At 49.9% G+C, this 25,389-nt stretch overlaps 1 protein-coding gene across 1 annotated transcript; it reads right to left on the reverse strand.

Moving 5' to 3' along the window:
- Positions 1-5,247: 5,247 nt before the first annotated feature.
- Eif4a3 (eukaryotic translation initiation factor 4A3) lies at positions 5,248-17,140 on the reverse strand. Its single transcript, XM_026408428.2, has 12 exons — positions 16,889-17,140; positions 14,669-14,741; positions 13,469-13,535; positions 11,646-11,708; positions 10,869-11,001; positions 10,614-10,694; positions 10,015-10,156; positions 9,537-9,675; positions 8,575-8,690; positions 5,831-5,938; positions 5,618-5,745; positions 5,248-5,481 (listed from the first exon to the last, which is right to left on the reverse strand). Exons 1-12 carry the CDS (start codon positions 17,055-17,057, stop codon positions 5,465-5,467), a joined length of 1,236 nt encoding a protein of 411 aa, XP_026264213.1. The 5' UTR covers positions 17,058-17,140; the 3' UTR covers positions 5,248-5,464.
- Between the last annotated feature and the right edge of the window lie 8,249 nt (positions 17,141-25,389).

Below are 25,389 nucleotides of genomic sequence, written 5' to 3' on the forward strand. Positions count from 1 at the left end.
GGCTGGGGATGAGGCTCAGTGGCAATGCACCCCTGGGTTCAGCCCCAGTCCTGGGGCAGAAGGGAGGCGCTTGGCGACGATGCAGGAGGTGCTGATGGGAGCTGCCCTGCTGCACGTCATTGGCCTGTTTCCTGAGGACAGGGTCAAAGGAAGGCCCTCCATGAGTGCCCATTGCTCCCAAGTGCCCAGGAAGAACACAAACTCAGAAGGGGAAGAATGAGGGGGGCAGCCCCTCCCCAGGCAGCAGTCCCTGGGTCAGGGCTCAGTGACCCAAGGCACCCTGTCCCCAACACTTCGCATCTTCCAGGGAGGGTAGATGGAGTGTGGCAGCTGCCACCAGGCTGGACAGGCCATCAGTGTCGTCACCTGTGCAACCACACTGCCCTAAAGGGCACTGTTCCTTGCAGGACCTGACCCTTCTCGCAGGGTACTGGGCAAGGAGCTTGGCACCCTGTGGTGGCCCTGGGAGGAAAGGGACAGGTCAGGTGGGTAGAGGAGTCAGCTCTATCTTCAGAGAGGCCAAGAGGCCGGGGCCTACTCACACACTGGTTCACGCTGTGCAGCCTGTAGCATGGGACGCTGGCCGGCAGTCACAGCTTGGCAGGGGCCAAGGCGGTTTCACCTCTGATTCTGACCCACACCTGGTGGAGCAGCAGCCTGCCAAGCTTGAGTGGGCTGAGCTGCAGAAGTGGAGTGGTCCCCACGCCTGGACACGCAATGCGGTGCCCTCTAGGAGGGAAAGAGTAACCCGGTCTCAAGGCTCGGCCCTCTGGTCTCACCTCCCAGTATTCCCCAGCTCTGAGGCAATGGAGAATGTCTGGGCCTGGGAAAATAGGTGGGGTGTCCCTTCTGCGCCAGGGCTGTGGACAAGAGGACCTCAGAAGGGGCTTCTTCCAAATAAGACCCAGTGCTCCAGAGGAAAGGCTCGATGTTCCCGGCCACGGTCGTGGGTGAGGCCAGGGGCAAGCATGCAGCCTCTCAGAAGGGCCCCAAGCTGGACTTACTGCTTTGTCTCAATTTGCAGGTGTGTGGTGCTGGGGATGCAGCCAGGGCCTAGTTCAAGCTGGGCCAGAGCTACACCCCAGCCTGGAGGTTCTTTGTAACTTCCTAACAGGCCACAGCAATCTCATGCTGCTTCTGAGACTGGGCATGTGGTTACCTCCTGTTAACACCGACTGGTGGGAAATCAACATAAACCTTTCCTTTTTGTCCTGCCAGGGAGGGAGGGCTGGAGAAGCTCTGAGCTTCATCTTAAGTGTGGCAGTGCTATCAGGCAAGGGCCCAGCAGGTCCTCTGAGCTCTGAAGACATCCCCACTAGCATCTGCTCCCAGGAGTCAGGTTGCTGTCCCGCAGCCGCAGCCTAAGGGTGACATCAGAAATTGATGTGGCTAGACCAGTGGTACAGAAGAGAGCCTCACACAGACGTAGCCATCTAGTCCTTCACAAAGGTGCCAGAAACCTACACTGGAGAAAAGGCAGCCTTTTAACAAATGGTGCTGGGAAAGGTGGGTTTCCATATTGGAAGAACAACACCAGACCCTTATCTCACCCTGCACAGAAGCCAATGCAGACCTAGGAATTAGATCAGAACCATGCGACTGAGAAGGAAACACAGGGTCAACCCTCCAGCATATAGGCACAGTAGGACCCCTAAAATTCAGGAAATTATGCCAAGCCTTCATAAATGGGATGGCATCAAATTAAAAAGCTTCTGTACAGCAAAGGAACAATTAGAAATGTGAAGAGAAAACCTACAGAATGGGAGAAAATCTTTGCTACCTATTCTTTTTTTAAAATATTTTTTATTTATAGGTGGACACAATGTCGTTATTTTATCTTTATATGGTGCTAAGGATCAAACCCAGTGCCTCACGCATGGTAGGTGAGCACTCTGCCTCTGAGCCACAGCCCCACCCCTGCTAACTACTCTTCTGCCAGAGGATTAGTATCTAGAATATATAAAGAGCTCAAAAACCTTAACACTGAAATAAGCACCATAAACCCAATTAATAAATGGGCAAAAGAACTAAACGGATACTTTTTGTAAGAAATACAAATGGCCAACAAATATATAAAAACAACGTTGAAGATCATTAGCAATTAGGGAAATGCAGATCAAAATTACACTGAGATTTCATCTCACCACAGTTAGAATGACTGTCATCTAGAATACAAACAATAATGAGTGCTGGGGAGCATGTGGAGAAAAAGGAGCACTTTCACACTGCGGTGAGATCGTGAATCAGTACCACCACTGTGGAAACCAGCATGCCTCCAGAGGAGGCGTGGAACCACAATATGACCCCCCATGCCACTTCTCAGTACTTACCTGAAGAACTAAGCTGTCCCACTACAGCAATACCTACGTACCCATGTTTACAGCAGCACAATTCACAACAGCCAAGTTATGGACCCAGCCTAGGTGTCCATCCGTGGATAAATGGATAAAGAAAATGCAGCATATATACACAATGGAGTTTAATTCAATCATAAAGAAAAATAAAATTGTCATTTGCAGGAAAATGGAGAGAACAAGAGACCATCATGTTAAGCAAAATAAGCCAAACTCACAAGGCCAAGGGTCATATTTGGAAGCTAGAGAGGAAAACTGAAAGAAAGGTGGGAGTGGAGATCAGTAGAGGAGAGGGAACAGGGGAGGGAGGTGGGGAGGGAGGAGTGGTGTTGGCCAAATAATAGTTACACTGTTATACCCTACTGTGTGCGCGTACAAACACGTAACAAATCCACCATTATGTACAACTGTAGTGCCCCAATAAAAACCGGAGAAATGAACACCTATTCTTCCTGTTAAAGAAAACACTAAAGCTAGGTGTGCAATGCCGATGCCTATAACCCCAGAAACTCAGAGGCTGAGGCAGGAGGATCACAAGTTCAAAGCCAGCCTCAGGAACTTAGTAGGACCCTGTCTCAAAAAACAAAAAATTAAAAAGGCTGAGGATGTGGCTCAGTGGTTGAGTGCCTTTAGGAATAATCCCTGGTATCAAAACCAAACCAAACAAAAAAAAAAATTCATGTTGCCTGGGGTGAAGCCCTCCAGTGGCCACTGAGCCTGTGGTCCTCAATCCTATTCTTCCTGGTCATGCAGAGGCCCAGAGTGGAGCCAGTAGGAAGGTCCCCTTCCATCCCCTTGCAGAAGCCCCAGTGGCCTCTGGGATGGTGGCAGGTGAGGGGTGGAGAGGGAAAGCCAAGAAAGAAGACCTAACACAGACTGTTGGGCGGTCCACATGCAGGACGGGCAGTGAAACGCAGCTTGGCCTGGGTAGCCAGCCGTCACCTGTGACGTGAGCAACAGGGGCTGTGGGGAGGGCAAGATGCGGAGCAAAGGACGTGCAGTCCCAGCACCTAGGGCTCAGCATTCTGGTTCCCCAGGCATATGCAGGGTCCTGCCCTGGGCCAGGCTCTGCCCAAACACGTGGGTAAAACAGCGACTAGACAGAAGCCTGCCTTCCCGTGGCCCGCATCACACAGGTACAGTCAGCGGCTGCGTACCTGTCAAACCTCGGAGTCAGAATGCAGTCACCTCTGCCAACCCAGCAAGACAGAGCCAGGAGGAGGGTGGTGGTCCCAGAGCACTGCGCCCTTGTACAATGCGGGGGACTTTTGCAGACCTCACACAGCCTGTGCAAGTGCTCTAGCAACTGGGCTACACCCTCAGCCCTTCCCTTCGCAGTGCTGGGGACTGAACGTGGGGTCTTGCGCCGGCCAGGGAATCCCTCTACCACTGAGCCATGTGTCCAGCCCAGCCCTCAGTCCTATTTATTTTTTAGACAGTCTTGCTGAGGTACTCAGGTAGCCTCTAACCGGCCACCCTCCTGCCTCAGCCATGCTTTTTAAAATTTTTGCAGTACTGAGACTGAACCCAGGGCCCGTGCACTCCAGGCAAGTACTTCACCACTGAGCCACGGCCAGCCCCTCAGAAGTCGTTCTGTGAAGAGTTCTGCCCAGCAACCAACTGGCGTTGACCTGAGCATTAACCCCCGTGGCCTGACTACTCTCTCCAGAGAGTTCATGGAAGCATGCTCAGGTCACCCTAAACTCCCCTTGCTTCAGCCTACTCCAACAGGCCCTTTGCCTACTGTGGCGCTCACTTGTGGTTCTAGATAGACACTTCACTGCTTTGGGGCAAACACCGCCAGGGTGACAGGGAGGTTCAGATCACGTTTGGAGCCCCAGCCACATCATCTTCCTCATGTCAAACCACTCTGCACTCCACCAATGGCACTGTGAGAAGCACGGCCTCCTGTCCACGCCACCTCTGGGAAGGGTCGTTCTGGTTTCAGCTCCAGGGAAAAGGTCAGTTCCCGCTGTGGCCCTGAACCATGCTTCCCTGAGGAGCACTGCTTCTCAGCCACTACTCATGTCACCCACAAACCTTCTCGGCAAAGTAACTATTCCAGTTTTGGCCTATTTTGGGATGGGCTGCTTGTCTTATTGAGTTATAAATATATCCTGTTGCTGCTATAACATTACCACATTTTAGTGACTTAAAATGACAACTGCTGCACCAGCCGTGTAGGTCAGGAGTTTGTCAGGTGTCCACCTGGTTGAAATCTACGTGAGGCAGGCCATTTTCCTCCGGAGGCTCCAGGGTACCCGTCCCTGCTCCTGCCAGCAGTCAGCAGAATTCCGCTCCACGCAGTTAGAAGCTCTCTGTTCCCCTGCTGTCGGTCAGGGTCCTCATCAGATTCCAGAGGCTGCCCCCAGATCTTGGCTCTGGCCCCTTCTTCACACCCAGCAAGATTCCTAAGAACTCCTGCCGTCTCTTCTTCCAACTGCAGCCTGAGTTCTTTTGACTCACAAGGTTCGTGATTGGCAATACAGGACCACCTCCCCCAGGTCTGGAGCAGTACTTTGTGCAGTCCAGGGTTGGGGGGCACACTGAGGACATGGGTGTCACGAGTTCCAGACCAAGCCCCGCCAGGGGCAGCTCTCCAGCAGCTCCCCTGTCCTGTGGCTTACTCCTCCACTTTTACCACGGGTCTTCAGAGGAGAAAAGCACACGGCACCTTGACACGTCCACTCTGTAATTACCTACCCTGTCAAACAAATCTCAGCCAAACCCCAGGTCCCTGATTTTTCTACAGCTCTTGCTAGCCTGCCTCCTACAGCTCACACATTTCACAGTGGGTTCTGCCTATGCTGTGAGGTAAGAGCAGGCGCCTGCCCAAAACCACCCTGCAAGTTACTTGAAAAGCTGATGGCGTCATAAGAAAAGAGTTTATGGGAAATTTTTAAATGTTTAATGAAAAAGACTTAGAGCAATGCATTATTTACACATGGATAAGAAAAAGTGGCAAAGTCCCCAGGGCTCTTCCTGGGGGCTGCTATAAGAAGAGAGTTCACATCAACCCTATTAAATAGAAACTGTCCCTACACATTTTCAAATGGGCATACAAAACAGGCCACAGTCCCCAGTTCATCTTCAGCATAGGGGCAGGGTCTTCAGATCAGGTCAGCAACTGGAAGGGAAGAATGACAAGATTAAGGCGACTGAAACCAGAGGAAATCTATATTTCCACTAAGGCTTACCAAGACCTCAAAACAAACAAAACCAGAGGACTCCAGTGCCTAGACCAGGACGCAGGTGCCCCTTACCATTCATAGGCATTTCATCAATCTGAGTGGAATAGTACTGCTCAATGTCTCTGAGGATGCGGATGTCGTCATTCTTCACAAAATTGATGGCCACACCCTTCCGGCCATACCGACCCGATCTCCCAATTCTACGGGAATAAAGCAGCTGCTTTAGTAAAGACAGCGAGAGGTCTCAGTGACGGCAGCAGGAGGAGGCAAGGAAGGCTGGCCCACCTGTGTATGTACAGTTCTCTGTTGTTGGGCAGGTCATAGTTGATGATGAGGGACACCTGGGGGACATCCAGCCCCCGGGCCCAGACGTCTGTGGAAATGAGCACTCGGCTGCAGAGAGAAGGGCCATGAAGACATGAGCCTGGGCCTGCCTGAACTAGCAGCTGCAAGCCCCGAGCAGCAGCATCACCCCACACAGAGCCCTCGCCCCCAGGGGTGAGGGACCGCATCAGAGAGCCCCATTCGAAGGAGCACCTGGTCTCTCCAGCTATTTAGGTCTTGTGCTCTGATTTTTAAAAGGGTACCCTCAGCTCAATACCAATAACTGATTAAAAAGTTTACTTTTGCTTAGAAAAACTAAATTAACAGAACTGCACTGGTTTAGTTCAGTGGCTACACTCTCTTCTGAAAAACCCACACCACCCTCAAAACACCCAGCGTCTGACACATCACAGAACAGTGCCGGCCACCGGAGGCCAGAGCACAGGAGCCCACAGAGGAACTAAAACATGGCTGGTGAACCAACATGCTCTGTAAGTGTAACATACACACCAGATTTTGAAATTTGGTACAAAAAAAGGCAAAACAAAAAACACAAACCCCCCAGTAATATTTTTAGTACAGATGATTACACGTTGAATCAATACTGCATATTGGGTTAACAAAATATACAAGAATTATCTTCACCTGTTTCTTTTCACTCACACTAATATGGTTACTGAAATCTCTAATCACACATACTGCTGGACTTCTGTCTCCACGGTGCTGGGCTAGAGCCCACAGACAGGAGAAGAGCTAAAGCGGTGACCAAAGGGGAAAAGCAGAGTACCTCCAAGTCCTACGAGCGTCAACACACAACAGAAGCCACATCTAGACTTCATAAGGACTGTCGAAACTAAACACAAGGAGCAACAGGCTAAGGCATCAAAGCTCAAGGCCACCCTGGGCAACTTAGAGGACTCTGCATAGAAGAAACCAACCGCCAACCTAGAATTCTCTCTCAGCAAGTGTCTCAAGACACCAAAGGAGATCCTTTCAGAGAAACCACAAGACTCTCATCCATAGACCCAAACACAAACAAATCTCAGGTGGAAGTTCAGAGAGGGGGAAAAAAAAATGTAGTAGCAAACATGTCTAAATCTAAATAAGTTTTGTTACATAAAGCAAAAATGTTCAGTGAGGGCTGGGGATGTGGCTCAAGCGGTAGCGCGCTCGCCTGGCATGCGTGCGGCCCGGGTTCGATCCTCAGCACCACATACAAACAAAGATGTTGTGTCTGCCAATAACTAAAAAATAAAGAAATATTAAAAAAAAAATGTTCAATGATCACCAGCCCTGCAAATAAGCATATATGCATGCTAACAAATATGACAATAACCTTAGGTTTTCGGGTAAACGAAGCTAATGTTCTAAGGTCTTCATGTTAAGTGGGGAGACAGTAAAAGAATCAAATAATTACATGTCAAGAACCCAGGGACATAGTATAATCTCTGGGGTTAGTACTAAATATAATATAAAGAATTAAACTTCTGGGGGTTCGGGTTCAGTGTACAGTGCTTGCCTAGCATGAGTGAGGCACTGGATTCAATCCTCAGCACCACATTAAAATAAAAAGATATTGTATCCACCTAAAATTACAAAATAAATATTAAAAAGGAAATAAAATTCTTCAGGGAGGAGGAAAAAAGGAAGTTTCCCTATAATTTGAGTGACCTGAAAGACTGAGGAAGGAGGATCATATGTTCAATGCCAGTTGGAGCAACTTAGCAAAATCCTGTGTCAGAATTTTTTAAAATTTTGAAAGGGCTGGGGTCACAGCTCAGTGATACAGCGTCCTTGTTCCATCCCCAGCACCACAAAATAAACGAATAGGTCAAAATTAAGAAAAAAGAACTAGAAGGGCTGGGCTTGGCTCAGTGGTAGAGCATTTGTCTAGCATGTGTGAGGCAGTGGGTTTGATCCTCAGCACCACATAAAATAAATCACTAAATCAAAACAAATCCCAACTGCACTCTCTTTCCAAGAAACACCTCTGAAACCCAAGGACAATGACAACAATGCAGGAAGACACAATGCAGAAGGACAGCGTGCAGACACACACCGTACTGGTTCGGGCGGGTGGCAGGTCGGCTCCAGGACAGAGCCATTACTATTACTACTCATTAGGACGCTGCAGTATAAGGGAGTCTCCAGAAAGCAGCTCTGGATGGATACACATCTGGGTTGGACAAAGCAAGGCCCTCCTGGGGAAGGCCTAACCCACCGCAACAAAAGAGCTGAACAGGGAGGGTGTAGGCCAGCTGGAAACCACCTGCAACAGAAATCTAATGGGATACACCTGCTCCAGGACACGGAGAACAGCCACATAACCCAGGCTGGGCCACAAAGCAAGTCTGAATGAATTTCAAAGAAACCAACCCACACATGTATGTCCTCTGACCACTGTGAATTCAAACTAAAAATCAATTACTAAAAGATAATATGAAAATCCCCATTTATTCATAAACAAAAATACACACTTCTAAATTAACCCAGTAGTTAACGCCAGTTATCCCCTCAACCTAACTCACATACCAGCAAGGTGGCTCCACTTACCAGGTAAACTGCTCTGACACTATCACCTCCCAGTGTCTAGCGGGCAACAAAGCTCAAGTTACAACCACAAAGTGCTCAGCAGCAGCACTGAGGACAGCCCACCACCCCGCCCAGCACCACCAGCACCAGTATGAGAGGAAGATGCTACAGACCTGGCGCCAGACCGGAATTCCTTCATGATGGACTCCCGCTCCTTCTGAGGCATGTCTCCGTGCATGGAGGACACAGTGAAATTGGCTTCTCTCATTTTCTCTGTCAGCCAGTCAACCTAGAAATCAAATCAGGAGATGCTACTATGAGATAACCCAGAACGGCAATGTGTACTCAGGGTTTTGCTTCCATTTTTTGCAGAACCAACATAAACACAAAACAAGTGCTGTTGGCACTCAAATAAAATAGATTCTGTAGTTATTTACCCAGCAAATACTGTGTGGATCAACTGCAGAACAGTCTTAATCAATTTATTCCACATAATGATTCTCAGATGTCTGTTCTCATCTGAAATTTAAATTCACATCTTTTTTTTTTTTTTTTGAATGCAGTCCCACTTCCTTTCCTCTGTCATCCTCTGATGCTCTCAGCTCTGCCTACCCTGCACACCTGGGGGCCTCAACTTCCCAAGGCCTGGGTGCACCTACACTGATGCCAACTGAATCTTAAGGGGTAGAACCAGCATCAGTATCCCTTTTTCTCTTTTGAGCTGAGTTCTTTTTTTTTTTTTTTTTTTTTTTTTTTTGCATTTTATTTATTTATTTATTTATTTTTTTCCCACTCTTTTTTTTTTTTTTTTTATTGGTCGTTCATAACATTACATAGTTCATAATTGAGCTGAGTTCTTGATATGATGCCCAGCTGGCCTCAAACTCCTGAACTCCAGCAGCTGGGACCACAGGCACACACCACTGTACCATTAGAACTTTTTGTGAATAAAGTTTGACTGCAATAGAGCCAAGCTGTTTTCGTACCCACAGTCTATGGCTGTTTTTGCACAGGGACCTGGAATTCACAAAGCCTAAAATAGACACTGCCTGCACCTTACAACAAAGCTCAACCTGAGTCAAACAGACACAACCTGCAGCTTCCCACAAGACCTCAACAGAGCCAGGCTGCACACCTTCCTCTTGGTGTTACAGAAGATGACTGCCTGAGTGATGGTCAGAGTGTCATAGAGGTCACACAGGGTGTCAAACTTCCACTCTTCTCTTTCCACTGCCACGAAAAACTGTTTGATGCCTTCCAGGGTCAGTTCATCACTGGTGGAAAAAGACAAACTCTGTTACATATCGTTCTTGCAACCAGGACTCGGGGGCCACAAGCCAGGCTGCGGGGAGATCAAAAGCCACCACATAAGAACTTGCTTCCTACAGCCCTTTCCCTTCTGCCCAGTCACACCATTTTCCCTTCTCCCCTACTCCTACTTAGGCTTACATTTTAGATCTGTCTGAATGTTATGGTTCTCCAAAACCCACTATTAACAACTAAGCACCAACAGCTCATTTTTTTAAATTTGGAACTACTGGGTCAAAGGGTACTACAAAAGCTGAGTGTTACACTAGCTATTTTCAAAAAGGCAATCAAGAAGGCTCGCCTACCGCTTCACCAGGATACGGATGGGGTCTGTCATGAACTTGTTGGTCATTTCCAGGATCTCATGAGGCAGAGTGGCGCTGATGAGGACCACCTGTGTGGCTGGGGGCAGGTACCGGTACACATCGTAAATCTGCTCTTTGAAACCTGATGAGGAAAAAACAGGCAGGGTTATCTGAGACTGCATGCAGAAGAGCTGCCCACAGCTGAACAATTCCCAGCAGGAGAGTCTGTGGCTCTGGAAGGAATCCCCAGGCACACATCAACACCTGCCCGTCCAACCAACCACGCCTCTCCACAGCCATTCTGCACCACCACCACTGCTGGTGCCAACCCATCAAACACAACTCACGTGCCATGTCAGTCTGGGGTAAAACACTCAGCCTGGCTATGATCAGTCTTTTTTTTTTTTTTAAATATACTAGTACTTGTATCCACAATGTTTGCTTTTTGTTTTTGATACTAAAGATTGAACCCAGAGGCACTTTACCACTAAGCCATATCCCCAGTCCTTTTTATTTTGAGACATGGTCTCGGTAAGTTGTTGAAGCCAGCCTTGAACTTTTCACAGTGCTTTCTGTGGAAAATTAGTTGTTACTCGTACCTTTATTCAGCATCTCATCAGCCTCATCCAAAACCAGCATCTTGATTGCCCGAGTCCTTAAACTTCTGCGACGAATCATATCTACAAAATTAGATTTGGAAATAATCATACCTGAGGCTATAAGCAAAGAGACACTCCAACAGGTCTGAATGGCCCAGACACAGGAACCCACCATACCAAAACAACCATCCCGCACGCTTTAAGCACACTCACAAACACTACCTCAGCACCACCTTCACTGACAAGAGTGCTCACCAAAGACACGCCCTGGAGTGCCAGCGACAACATGCTGCCCGTAGTCCAGCTTCCGGATGTCCTCCCCGACGTTGGTGCCCCCAATACAGGCATGGCACTGGACATTCATGTAGTCTCCCAGAGCGAGCAGGCCCTGAATCAAAAAGCAGGTTCACGTCCAGGGTGCTACAATGTCAGATGCAACTGAACTGTCCAAAAAAACGAAGATCGCTTCTATCTCCATTTACAGTACTGCTGATTATCACTTACGCCACCATTTATACCATACAACCACGTAAAACCACTCTTCTTTGCTGAGACAAAGCTAATTTTGCCAGTTTCTCATCATAAAAGCAATATATATTAATTATAGAAAGATCAGAAAACATGTAACTTATAATTCTATTTACCCAAAGACACCAAAATTAACAACCTAACAAACCCTTCCAAAGTACAGAAGTATAAAATAACTATTTCATTAAAGTGGATTGTTTGTTGAAAAAGTTACAATTCTTAAACCATATGAAACAAACCTATTAAAAGCACATCCACTACAGTAAAATATTTAAACCCACAATCTATATATTATGTAACAATTTACAACAAAACATTAGCAATCAATTGTCCAGAATGTGCAAAGCCCTGGGTTCAGTCCCCAGCCCCAAAGGGGAAAAGAAAGAAATAAGAAAATTATTTTGAGAAAACAGAAAAATAGCACTAATCAATCAATTGGTCTTTTACATTAAACCTTAAAAGCGACATCTGCAAACACAATACCACAAACTTTAACTGTCTCACCTTTTGAATCTGTACAGCTAACTCTCTTGTTGGAGCCAAGATCAAAGCCTGGGTTTCTCGAACCTGGTAAATAATCAGAAGAAAGAGAATCCTCAGCATTTTTTTGCAAGGTAGATTGCAAACATTCACACTCAGAGTCACTTTAAATATATCTCATTAACTTCTGACTGCTAACGGAGATAAGCAAATCTTAAGATTACTTAAATTATAATAGGAGCTGGGGCTGGAGCTGAGCAGTAGCACACTTGCCTGGCATATGTGTGAAGCCCTGGATTCAATTCTTAGCACCACATATAAATAAATAAAATAAATGCCTATCAACAACTAATATATATATATATATATATTTTTAAACTGTAAATTTAGCAAATACTTGACATATCAGTGAAGACTCCTTTGTGCAGAAAAGAACTTCCTCTAGTTAAAAAAAAAAACTTTTTTTTTTTATTGTCGCTCAGCAACAGAGCACTTGCCTTGCACATATGAGGCACTGGGTTCAATCCTCAGCACCACATAAAACTGAATAAATAAAATAAAGGTATTGTGCCCATCTACAACTAAAAAATTATTTTTATTTATATATGACAGCAGAATGCATTACAATTCTTATTACACATATAGAGCACAATTTTTCATATCTCTGGTTGTATACATAATATATTCACACCAATTCGTGTGTCTTCATACATGCACTTTGGTTGATAATGATCATCACATTCCACCATCATTAATAACCCCCGTCCCCTCCCTTCCCCTCCAACCCCTCTGCCCTATCTAGAGTTTGTCTATTCCTCCCATGCTCTTGCTCCCTATCCCACTATGAATCAGCCTCTTTATATCAAAGAAAACATTCGGCATTTGGTTTTTTGGGATTGGCTAACTTAGCATTATCTTCTCTAACTCCATCCATTTACCTGCAAACACCATAATTTTATTCTCTTTTACTGCTGAGTAATACTCCATTGTGTATATATGGCACATTTTTTTTTAATTCATTCATCTATTGAAGGGCATCTAGGTTGGTTCCACAGTTTAGCTATTGTGAACTGTGCTGCTATAAACATTGATGTGGCTGTGTCCCTGTAGTATGTTGTTTTTAAATTCTTTGTGTACAGATCGAGGAGAGAGCTGGGTCAAATGATGGTTCCATTCCCAGTTTTCCAAGAAATCTCCATATTGCTTTCCAAATTGGCTGCACCAATTTGCAATCTCACCAGCAGTGTATGAGTGTGCCATTTTCCCTACATCCTTGCCAACACTTATTGTTATTTGTATGCATAATAGCTGCCATTCTGACTGGAGTGAGATGAAATCTTAGAGTGGTTTTGATTTGCATTCTCTAATTGCTAGTGATGATGAACATTTTTTCGTGTATTTGTTGATTGATTGTACATCATCTTCTGAGAAGTGTCTCTTCAGGCCTTGGCCCATTTATTGATTTGCTTATTTGTTTTTTGGTGTTTAGCTTTTTGAGTTCTTTATATACCCTAGAGATTAGTGCTCTACCTGATGTGTGAGGGGTAAAGATTTGCTCCCAAGATGTAGGCTCTCTATTCACCTCACATATTGTTTCTTATGCTGAGAAGAAACTTTTTAGTTTGGGTAAAATTATTAAAAAAGAAAGAAAAAACCTCCTAGTTTAAATAAAAAAGAATTCATGACAGGTTTTTGGTAGCTCAAATGTTTACAGCAACAGAAATTCTCTTTAACTCCTAAGTCAGCACAAGCAGAGAACTTAAAGCATTGCACTCCTTAAACACAGCAGGAGGGAAAGCCAGCTCTTCCAGGGTGGAAGGGCCCTGGTAGAGAGAGCGGCAACTCACCTGTATGTCTAAACACTGGAGGACTGAAATACTGAAGGTGGCTGTCTTGCCTGTACCAGATTGGGACCTATGCAAGGAAGCAGAGTGTGATCAGAGGGAGGGCGACCCACCACTGCAGTGCTTCAAGGGCCTGGCTCTGGAGCACTCAGACGGCTTCTTCCAAGCAAATGCTCCTCTCACCCCAAGATCTGAACTGCAAGGGGGTGAGACTCAGAGCACAGCATCACAACATTTACATCTCCACAGATGATGACAGTCCATGTGGCTTTGCACAGGGCAACAGACCTACAACTTCACACAGGTGTTTTATAGGTGGCAAAAAAGAGGGAAGTCCCCTTTACAAACATACAATTATTTTCTAAGATTTTTGTTATATAAAATAATTTGTTTTATAGTTGAATGTTTTTAAAAATAAGGCAAACAGGGACAGACAGTGGTGCATGCCTGTGATCTCAGATATGGAGCAGCTGACTAAATCAGGAGACTTGTTCCATCTCAGCAACTTGGTGAGACCCTGTCTCAAAACAAAAAAAAAGGAGGGGGACTAAGGATATAGCTCAGTGGTACAGTGGCCCTGGGTTCAATCCCCAGTATGGTGGGGGGCGCTTGGGAGTGTAACTCACCAATAGAGGACCTGCCTAGCATGCACAAGGTCCTGGGTTCCATCCTGAGCACAATCAATTGGTCAAAAAAGAAGTGGGGGCCAGGAGCAGTGGCGCATGCCTATAATCCCAGCAGCTCAGGAGGATCACGAGTAAAGCCAGCCTCAGCAACAGTGAAGCGCTAAGTAGCTCAGTGAGACCCTGTCTCGAATAAAATACAAAAATTGGGCTGGAGATGTGGCTCAGTGGTTGAGTACCCTGGGGTTCAATCCCTGGTACAGCCCGTCCAAAAACCTGGGTGCTGGGCAGAGTAGGGGGAGGAACACAAAAACAAGACAAATGAAAACTATTGAAGGAATATTACATATAAGTCCCCAAGCAAACTGACAGCTAAGCAAAACTAGCTAAAAGACAAAAGCTTTCTCTAGTAAAGAACACAAAAGCCATACAATGTAAAATCTTGGGGCTGAAACGAAGGACAGAGCTCGCCCTGAGAGCATGGACAGACATACCTCAAGGCACCTCTCAGCAATGCATCTCTCAGCAATGCATGTCACTGACTGGGTCTAATCTCTCCTCTCCACAGAGGTCAACTTACTGTGCAATGACGTCTCTCCCTTTAATTATCTGCTTGATAGCTCGCTGTTGGATTGCTGATGGTTTTTCAAAACCTACAAATCAAACCGAAAAAAATTAGCTCTCACAACATTAAAACCATTCACAGCAAGTACCCCAAGGGCATCCACAGTTTGCTTTTTAACAGCCAAGTCCTGCCAACCCACGCCCCAAGGGAACCAAATGCTCAACACAGGAAGTGCTCAAGACCCTGGGTTGGATGTTATTTTTATGATGACAAGAGTGGGATATGAGCCAGGCATGATGGTGCACACCTGTAATCCTAGCTGCTTGGGAGGCTAAAGCAGGAGGATGGCAAATTCAAAGCCAGCCTCAGCAACAGCAAGGCGCTAAGCAACTCAGGTGAGACCCTGTCTCTAAATACAATACAAAATAGGGCTGGGGATGTGACTCAGTGGTCAAGTGCCCCTTAGTTCAGCCCCCAGTAGTCCCCTCACACCAAAAAAAGAATGGGATATGATCTGTAAAGAGAACTTCTAGGAAAGGAGCATCCAGTTTTGTTTAGAAAGGAAAAAAAGAAATATTTTGTAGTGTGCAGGATCTGGAAGAACAGGTACCAAAATGTTCCTGGTGATCACTGGAGAGTGGGGTGAGGAGAGTTCCCTTTTTACTCTATTATTTCTTTATTCCTTGACTACATTGCAAACAGTATTGCACATTACTTTCTCAATTCAAAAAAAAAAAAAAAAAAGAAACTAAATCAAGTGTGACTGTTGTAGTCACAGCTCTTTCCAAGTAGCTCGCAGTAAGTCGTGGGACTGCTCATGTCATCTACAGGGTATTTAACCCCTGTGGTTCAAATTGTGGGGTGTCCAGCACTCTTTGCCTGTCTTGATGCAGCGTCATTTACGCCACCCCTCCTGCCTAATAATTACTATACTATTCTATACTATAAATAATGAAGGACTAAAAGTACTTTCCCAGTAAGCAAATAAAACTTTTATGTACAAAACCTGTATTATTTTCATAGTCTTTTAAAATGCAGCCCAATTTCCCATCTCTCACAAAAGCCGATTAACAGATGATTTAAGTTCCTCACCAAGGCAAACATGGGTGGGAAATTAATATCAGTGTTTCAGGGCAGGAGGCCTTGAGTGTTGAGAAGCAGGCAGGGCCCAGGTGCAAGGCTTACTTTCACCTTCCATTCCTCAGTAACTTCTCTTCACTGTTCAAACTGTCATGCCACAAAAACTGCTAGATAAAGGGTGGTCGTCCAAGCACTGAACAAAGACCACTGGGAGAATCTTGGATGCCAGTACTACTATCTATACATCTTCAATTGCCATCTTTCCTGGGATTCCAGGTCAAACAGACAACTGCCTCCCTGTCATTCCAGCAGAAAGGCTCCCAGTCTCTCATAGAGACCAAGACAGACCTCTCTCAGTGTTGCCAAGTAAGCGATGTCTGCAGCATCACCCACCAGTTGATTCCAAACACCCAGGACTCATGCTCCAGTCCTCCTTCCCAGGCCATCACCAACCCTGCCAGCTCTATCGGGCTCCATCTCCAGTGAAGCATCAGCATCCTCTCCTGCCCGGACAGACCAGAGCAAAAGCCTCCCCACTCATCTCCCTAACTCTCTCACCCCGAACCCACCGACAGCAGGCAATCTCCAAAACTGTCAATCTGGCCATGTCACTTTGATGTTTAACTCTTGCAGCGATTTAAACTTTTTGCAGCGCTTAGAAACGAACTTCAAGTTCTCTCTCTACCTCTGCAAACTGGCGCCCGAGCTTCCACAACAGAGGCCCGCCGTTCCTGCCCCGCACAGCTGGGGCTGCGAGGCCCTTCCTCTGCCGGGTCGCTCTCCCCCTGGTCCTCCTTGTCAGCTCAACGTGAACGCCCCCCGGAGCCCCCTTACCTACGCCACCCCAACCTTCCCAACCTCCCCTGAGTCGCCCCCCACGTTTCCCACAGCACCGGCTACTGCTGCCGGACGCGAACCTGGCTCCGCACGGCCCGCCGGCCAGTGAAACGCAGGCTCCATGAGGGAACCAACCTGCCAAGCCCCGGCGCCCCGGGCCCCTCGCGGGCACACTCAGGCGTGTGCCCGGGGGAGGCTGGAAGCGCCGAAGGCTCTGCAGCCCTGCTGGGCCCAGCGCCGCGCTCCGCACCAAGCGGCACGCAGCGCCCTGAGGTCTGGCAAGTCCCCGCCCGCGGCCCCCGGCCCGCGCCCACCGACCGTAGGCGTAGATGCCGCGCAGCAGGTCCTCCCGCAGGCCCATGGTGTCGAACGTGGGCGTCACGTCCACCTCCTCGCTGGTCTCGAACTCCACTTTGGTCATGTCCTCCTCTTTGAGCAGACGCTTCCGCGCCGATCCCGAAGTCGCCATCGTGGCCGTAGCCGCCATAATCCTAACTTGGCCGAAAGCAGAGCGCGCGCCACGGCGGGAAGCGGAAGCAGGCCCCGCGCAGCTGCCGAGAGGAAGTGACGCCACCGCGCGCAAGCGCGGAGCGGTGTGCGTGCAGACGAGCGCGCCGAGCGCACGTCACCGTGTGAAAAGACGCCGAGGAGAGAGGAGGTGCTCCCGTTCTCGCGCGGTTTTGAGTTCCCGCGGGATTTTGAGGGGCGGGTCCACTGTTTATGTGGGCGGAGCTACAGCCGAGCGACTGGGGTCTGGGTGGCCCCGGGCTTTGGAGGCGGAGCGAGCGAGGGTGCCTCGGCGGGACGCGGCGGCCACGAGCGGGTCTGCTGCCGGTCCAGGAGGGTGGCTCGCGCCCGCCGCTGCCCCCGAGGCGGGAGCAGTCCCCATTCCGGGCCGTCGGCTCGGGAGGCCTAGTTCCCCGCTGCCGCGAGTCCCGGGTGTGGAGGGCGCCGGGAGCCCCAGCGCCCCGAGTGACCGCCCCTCTGCGAGGTTCCGGGTGTGCTGGACGCGACGGTCGTGCAGTCCCGCAGAGACGACGACCCCAGGCGGGACGCCACGGCCCTGGGGGGCAGGAGCCGGGTGGCATCGCCTGCCAGCTCACCCAGACTAAGCGCCTGTCCACCCCGCTCTCCAAAACGCCTTTGGGCCACCTGGGGACACTCGCTCCGGGGGAACCCGGCTTTCCAACTTGGGGGCCGAACCTTACCGCGCCCCGGGGCTGGGATCCGCCCAGGCCCCCGCGGGCCAGCGCCGCACTCTCCTCCGCGGCTTCTCTCGGGGGTTCTTGGGAGCGCGCCTTTAGGAAAGCTGATTGAGTCACAAGCAGAGCACCGCTTTTTCAAGAGATCATGAGCTGAAATATGTCACGGTGAACGAGCCAGGCTTAGAGCCAGGCTCTGTTCTGGCGGTGGAATTGGGCCGCACTGACCGGTGACTAACAGGCTGAATATTCATAAACACACAACATTAACATACTGAATATTCTCTTCGACGTGAAGTAAGACGTAAAGACAAGTTCTTAGGTCTACTCCACCAGGAGTGGAGGGACTTCCATGCCGTTTCACAACCTGTGTTGGAAAACACGTGGATTTCAATGGATTGGTATGAGATGATGTGAAAATCGTTAATAAGTTCATACCGAATGTGTTGAAGCCATGCTAATAATAACTTTAGATACACTGGACTGGAGTAAAATGCCACTCTGTTTGTTTTGCTTTTCTAAATGGGGCTTCTAGAAAACGTTTAGTTACATTTCCATTGGACCACACTGGTCAGCACATTTACAGTATCCATAGAATTCTTTTTTTTTTTTTTTAATATTTATTTTATTTAGTTCTCGGCGGACACAACATCTTTGTTGGTATGTGGTGCTGAGGATCGAACCCGGGCCGCACGCATACCAGGCGAGGGCGCTACCGCTGAGCCACATCCCCAGCCCCTCCATAGAATTCTGATACTCTCATTTTGTTTGTTTTTATCAATGAACCTTTATTTAATTTACTTATATGTGGTGCTGAGAATCGAGCCCAGGACCTCACACATGCTAGGTAAGCTCTCTACCACTGAGTCCCAGCCCAGCCCTCATTTTGTTTCATCACCAGTAATCAGCTACCACCTCGCCAGGGTTTTGTTTTTTTTTTTTAAAGAGAGAGTGAGAGAGGAGAGAGAGAGAGAATTTTTTTAATATTTATTTTTTAGTTCTCGGCGGACACAACATCTTTGTTGGTATGTGGTGCTGAGGATGGAACCCGGGCCGCACGCATGCCAGGAGAGCGAGCTACCGCTTGAGCCACATCCCCAGCCCTCGCCAGGGTTTTGAGAAGGTACCTTGATTGTGTGCCCTGTTGTATGTAGCCTTGTGCTATGCATGAGCATCCACCTGAGCAGGAACTGAGCCCAGCTCACTTGTGATCAGTTTGCAGTTTTTGCTGCCTGTGCTGCCAGATTAGAAGCACAATGTGCAGACTGTGGACATCTTGCTGTTTTACTGATGGAGGAAAAGTCACGCACGGCACCCTACAGTGAGGGGTTGAAATGGGCACAGTTCTGAGTTCCCTACACTGTGGCTTTATGCTGTTGGTCATTTCTGGGCTGTGCACCCCTGTGCCCCTGAGCTTCTCAAAAGAAGCCTCCTGGTCACTAAGGTGGACAAGCCCATGACATCCCAACTTAGCACCTGTCACCAGCACCCCACTTCCCACACTGTTTATATTTGCAGGAGGCATTTCCAACCTCCAGGAGGGCAGGGGCCACTTCTGTTTAGTTCCCCATCAATTCCCTACCACACAATAGGTGCTCAGTAATTAGTGGTTGACTTGCTTCCTGTGTCAACATCCAGGACCAGAGGGAAGGACCCAAGGCGTGGTCCAGCCTGGACAGGAGCATCTTGAGCTCACACGGCTCTGTGTCAGCACTTCTCAAGAGCCCACCAGTCTCTTCCTGCACCCTCGGGGCTCCTAGAATCAGAATGGCTGGTCTTGTTCAGGAGCAGAGTAGATTCAGGGCACTGCTGCCTGGCTGGCTGGGCTCATAGGATCATTACCATTAGAGCTGATGACCTGGACAGAGGTCAGTCTGAAGGGTTGAAGGGACAACTTCCTGCCAGAGGTCCCCACCCATCACAGGTTCCTTTCTAAACCCACTCAACTAGGGCAGGGCACCTTACTAAGTGCTGCCTGACCTAACCTCACTGCTGGCCTGGGCCCCAAAGGCTGGCTGGAAAACAGCAGCATATACAGGGAGCTGTCCCAGGTGCTGGCTTAGCCCTGGCACCTGCCCTCTCAGAGCTTATGTTCCAGAGGGCAAGACCCATGAACCACAGACAGGACAATTGTAGGTTGTTTGGTCACTGGGATGCAAATAACGCACAGTGGAAGGTGCTGGGTTGCTGATTTACCCAGTGACTGAGGAATGTGTCACCTGAACCAAGAGGAGGCATCCACAGTGACACAGGAGTGGGGGAGTATCCCAGGAGGAGACAGTACATGCAGAGCCCCCAAGTGATGAAGGGCTGAGAGCCATGCAGGCATGGGGTTGGGAGGGGTAAGAGGTGAGCAGGATGCAAGCAAAAAGTTCCTTGCCAGCTGGGGAGTGGAGTTTGAATGTGTCCTGGCCATCAAGCCGCTCCAGGGCAGCCTTTCTGTGGGGAGGGTGTGAGTTCTGGTAAATGGTTTAGAAAGATGACCTGATGCAGGGAGAGATGGGAGTGGGGGCTGGAGCTGGAAGGAGAGGTGACTGGTGGTGGAAATGGTGACAGGAGGGCCTCAGATATTTTGGGTGGAGATGGACAGGGATGGTGTCTGGCTGGCTGGGGCTGTCAGGGTCACAGAGGGTGAAGATGGGCTCCTGGGTTTCCTGGGAGAAGAGTTGCGTGGCACGGTCATGAGACCCCGAAGCCAGTGGGGCTGCAGGGCTGCAGCTGGTGCAGAGCCACCCGGCCTGACAAGGGCTGTGCGCCTGCTCGCAGCAGCCCCGGGCCTCAGGCACACTATCCCAGCGCCATCAGCAGGCTGAGTAGAGCAGGGCCCTGTGAGGGAGCATCCCAGGGCCGCAAACAGGGTACAGCGCCAACACATGGCCACCTCGGTGGGCCTCCCAAACACGATGCTGGGGAAAGAAGCCAGTCACAAGAAGTGAGGCATCACACAGCACCGTTGACAGGAGACGTGCAGACAGGCAGGACTGGTGGCCTCAAGGAAATGAGGGCGGTGGGGGGGGGGGGCTAATGGGCGTGGGGTCCCTTTGGGTGAGGAAATGTTGTGGAGCTGGATATAGAGGTGTTGGTTGCACAACCATTGAATGTACTAAGTGCCACCAAATTGTTCACTTCATGTTGTCTGGATTTCACCACAGTTTTTAAAAAGGAAAGGAATGTCCACGGAGGTGACTTGGCTGGTTGTGAGAAGCACAGGAGCAACCGGCCTTTCCTGCCAGGTGGGAAGAGCTGCTTCCTGCCCCTCCTAGCCATGCCCTGCCTGGGGCCAAGCTGTGCGGTGTGGAGTGCAGGCTGCTGGGCGCCTGCGTGAGAGCCAGTCCCCTGGGGAAGTCAGGGAGCCCTCCAGCCACTGGTTACAAGTGAGAAGAAGCACGGCTGTCCCCAGCACCTGATCCTTTACAGGGCCACTGCCCCTGGCCGCCTCATCCTCAACCCCTGGTCTGCGGTTCTCTCGAGGGTCTGTTTTGCTCCTATAGGGAGGGCCTTCACACTGAGCACCTCCTTCCCCAGGTGTAGACACCATGATTTTGAGGCAAAGCCAGAAACCTTCCTCCAGCCCTTGAAACATTATGGATGAACACGGAGTCGCCCAGAGGAACTCACCAGGCCCAGCCGTTGGCGATCATCCTGTGCTGACCTCTACCATGGGTGGAAAGCCCTAGGTCACTCCAGGACACTCCCTAACCCATCCAGGTTGCCAGAAATACTGTTTTTTAAAAATATGTCTTTAATTTAAAGCCCTATACACCTTTATTTTCATCTATTTATATGTGGTGCTGAGAATCGAACCCAGTGCCTCATGCAAGTATTCTACCACTGAGCCACAACCCCAGTCCCCAGAAATACTGTTTAATTGTTCCAGGAGCATGCCCAGTTATAACCCTGTGGGATGCAGAATAACTGAATAATTGAGGGTCTCCCGGGAACACCATGGTGACTGAGCATCCCCCTCAGAAGGCCCATGGTCCCCCAACCCTGTTTTTGTGGCTCTCTGTGTTCTCGAGGGAGGGCAGAGACTCCTTCAGTACCCCCTGCTGGCTGGCTCCCCATTTTACTTGGAATGATAGCATTTCTGTGTGCAGAACTTTCTGTGCAGCAGGCAAGGTGAGATGGGCTGGAACATTATCAGCCCCTGAAGATGTTCAGCGAGGCCCTGGTTGGAGAGCTGGGGCCTGGCTCTGACTCCAAGCTTCTTACTGGGAGGGGGAGCTTAGCAGGAGATGGTGCTCAGCTGCCAACTGGCTGTGGAACCTTGGGAACCAGCCTCCACCCGTGAGGATAAAGACCCTTAAGTCCTCCGCTCAGGCTGGAGGGGTGTGGATGTCCCTCCCCTCCCCATCAGGGTCAGGATCAGTGGGAATGGGCACTAAACCAAGCCAATATCTGTGGGTCAGCATTGACCTGGGGGTGGGACCGAGCTGAGAACAGACGTGCAGGAGCTCCTGTCCTCCGGGGTTAGAGGCCTGCCCCAGGAGGCAGATAAGAAACCAGCAGGTGGGGCTGGGGATGTGGCTCAAGCAGTAGCGCGCTTGCTGGCCTGGCATGCCTGCGGCCCAGGTTCAGTCCTCAGCACCACATACAAACAACGAGGTTGTGTCTGCCAAAAAAAACTAAAAAATAAATAAATAAATATTAAACTCTCTCTCTCTCTCTCTCTCTCTCTCTCTCTCTCTCTCTCTCTCTAAATAAAAAATAAAAAGGACTCAAGGGTGGGGCGGGGTGGGGGTGGGGGTGCTGTGGCTGTGGCTCAGTGGTAGTGCACTTGCCTGGCATGTGTGACGCACTGGGTTTGACACACCACATATAAATAAAGGACAAAAACATTCATTAAAAAAAGAAAAGAAACCAGCAGGTAGCCGAATCCACAACTGATCAGGGGCAACAAGTCCAACAGAGAAAAAGGAAACAGGACAAGGCAAAGGGAGGGCCAGGTTGAGAGGACTGCAGTTTAAAGTTGAATGATCTGGAAAGGCCTCTCTGGGAAGGTGGACCTTGAGTGGAGCCCTGAAGGAAGTGGAGGAAAGAGTGTTCCAAGCAGAGGGAACAGCAAGCACAAAGGCCCTGGGGCCAGAGTGTACCTGGAGCAGTGAAAGGCTCACAGAGAGCCCCCTAGTCTGGAACAGTGAGAATGCAGGGAAGCGCCAGGGCCTCCTGGGTCCTGCTGAGATCTCAGGGCCCATACACCAAGGGAGGAGCCTTGGCTGTGCCTGCTGGGTTGGGAACTGGAACAGGATCATTGCAGAGGTCCAGGGGGCCATGATCAGGGCCCTGCAACGCATGTGGGGAGAAGTGACCAGGTTCCAGATGCACCTCGACATGGAGGCTTTCATGTAGACCTAAATCATAGTTAGGAGATACTGGTTTTAGATGAATTCATCGGAATTATTCAGATACTTCCCATGATTGACCATAAGAACCAAGAAGGCCCAGAAATTATCCTAATCTCCCTGGGATTTTTTGGAGGTAGGAATGACGATGAATTGGGATGTGGACAAAGCAGAGAGGATTCCCCCGCCCCCTGAAATCCCCATCACCCCTCAGCAGCTGCCTCCTGTGGGTCACCCAGATGCCTGGAAATTGTCACAGGGACAGTGGATGGTCACTCTTATATCAGCCAAACAGACGCCTATGGTGGGAGGTGGGACGTACTGACATTCAGTGGAGGGCCCCATATAAGGCCTGCCTCTGTGGGCAGAGCCCAGAAGAACTGCCGCCAAACCTGCTCATCAGCTGCTGCTTAGCCCAGCCTGAGACTGGGCCAGTCAGTGCTGCTGGGAAGTGCGTGGAGTCTGTCCATCAAGAACAGGTCAGGATACCAGAGGAATGGCCATTGTTGGGTCAGGATGGGGCCCCAGGCTGTCCCAGGGGGCAAGAGGGACTGCTTCTTCCTCTTTAGGACTGGGGGTGGTGCCTGGTTTGTGGAAGAGAGGAGAAGAGGCTTGTCCCGTTGAGCTGGGTTAAGTGATGGCACACTCTGGCTGCTAAGTACCCCTCACAGCAGCACGGGCCGAGACAAGAGGGAACCCTGCTTCTGGGCTCTCCTACCTGCTGCTGCTCAGGAAGGTAGAAGGGGCGGGAGGTTGCCGACGCAGGTGTTTCGTGAGCAAGGCAGCTGCCGGCTTCTGACAGTGAGGCAGGTGAGGCTCGGCCAGATGCTCCCTGGCTCCGAGGTGCTGGATTTGAGCCGAGGGGTGCAAGGGAGCCCCTCCCTCTGTGCCTGGTGACCGTCTGCCTTGTCCACCGCATTTGTAAGCCATCAGTTCCCCTAACCTCTTCCTAACAAATCCCTGTCTGTCCTGGAGTCCTGAATGGAGTGTGTGTGTGTGTGTGCCTGTGTGTGTGTGTGTGTGTGTGTGTGTCACACGCGAGCTTTCTCCTTTCTGATTTCCCAGGCAAGACAGGAGAGTGACTCATGGGGTCTGAGAGGAATGGTGTCAGGGAGGGTCCAGCTGTAGGACGTGTTGCTCAGATGCGTGGGACTGGTGCACACAGGCTGCTCAGGAACTGCCCAGAGTGAGAGGAGACCCCTCTGGAGCTGGGAACCCCCTAGCGCGCTGGATTGAGTTTATTTTCTGCTGAGGCTAACCCCTATGTAAACTGAAGGCAAGTGACAAATTCACTCCCACTTTCTAAACTGCCATCTGGAGATCCAGGGTAAGCTGCCCTACTCCTCCTAGACTGGACTAGAATGGCCAGTGCTTGGCCACACCCACGTACACCCTCACCCCCCGTGCAGCTCGGGGGCCCAGAACCCTGGGCAGGGCTGGGATTTGGAGAGTCCTGGAGAAGCTCTGCCTGACTTGTTAGGTTCAGCTTGATGAGGGGTGAGATGGCTCAAGGAGTCATCAGGCCTTCTGCAGGAGTCCTGCTCCCCTCTGGGGACAGGTGGGGTCAGAAGAACTCTGCAGGGCTGGCTGTGACTACCGTCTCAGCCCAGGGAAGTCCCCACAAGGCCCCATGTACCCTCAGGGCTCACGTCCCAGCATGCCTGGTCCTCAGGGCCTCCTGGGAAACCCAGGTGTCTGCAGCTGCCCCAGTTTTACCTGCAGCTGGAGCCTGGCCCTCGGGTACCAATGTGGTGAGAGGTGGGGGCGCAGGCTAAAGGGCAAATTGCTAAAAAGAAATATTCTGCAAACCCTGGTTTGGGGGCCATTGGTTCTTTGATGCCAACTTAATTGCAGGACCATTGACCCTGGTTCAAAGGGTCAGTTGGGGATACCCACATTTCCCATCTGCTTCTGAGGCTTGGGCACCTGTTTAAAAGGAAATTGCATGAGCGATTTGGGAGGAAGTGTCAAGATTCTTGGAAGGTGCTCCACTCCTCCCTATGGCATGGAAAGTCAGGAACTCCTGCCCCGAGAGTGAGACCAGGTCACTCTAACGATGGCAGTCCCAGCCCAGCCAAGTCTGCCCCCACCCCATGGCTTTCCCAGACCTCCCCCTGGCTGGCACCTGTCATCCTGCGGTCTGCTCTTGCCCTCCCATGCACTGCACACTGAAGGGCGACCACCCTCCTGGGACCAAGGGGAAGTCAGGAACGGAGCCCTTGCGCCGGCAGCCCTCTGTGGCTGGGCCTCTGACACCTGGGAGTCCCCTTCCTGT

The sequence above is a fragment of the Urocitellus parryii genome, chromosome 7 (assembly GCF_045843805.1).
Source record: "Urocitellus parryii isolate mUroPar1 chromosome 7, mUroPar1.hap1, whole genome shotgun sequence".
NCBI classification, from domain to species: domain Eukaryota; kingdom Metazoa; phylum Chordata; class Mammalia; order Rodentia; family Sciuridae; genus Urocitellus; species Urocitellus parryii.

What these genes read in the sequence shown, in the direction of transcription:
- Eif4a3 (XM_026408428.2), bottom strand. Translation starts at nt 17,057, where the DNA reads ATGGCGGCTACGGCCACGATGGCGACTTCGGGATCGGCGCGGAAGCGT. An exon ending in TCTGTAACACCAAGAGGAAG is followed by an intron (nt 8,691 to 9,536) that starts GTGTGCAGCCTG and finishes TTTGATTTCTAG; the next exon opens with GTTGACTGGCTGACAGAGAA. An exon ending in GAATTCCGGTCTGGCGCCAG is followed by an intron (nt 5,939 to 8,574) that starts GTCTGTAGCATC and finishes TTCTCTCTGCAG; the next exon opens with CCGAGTGCTCATTTCCACAG.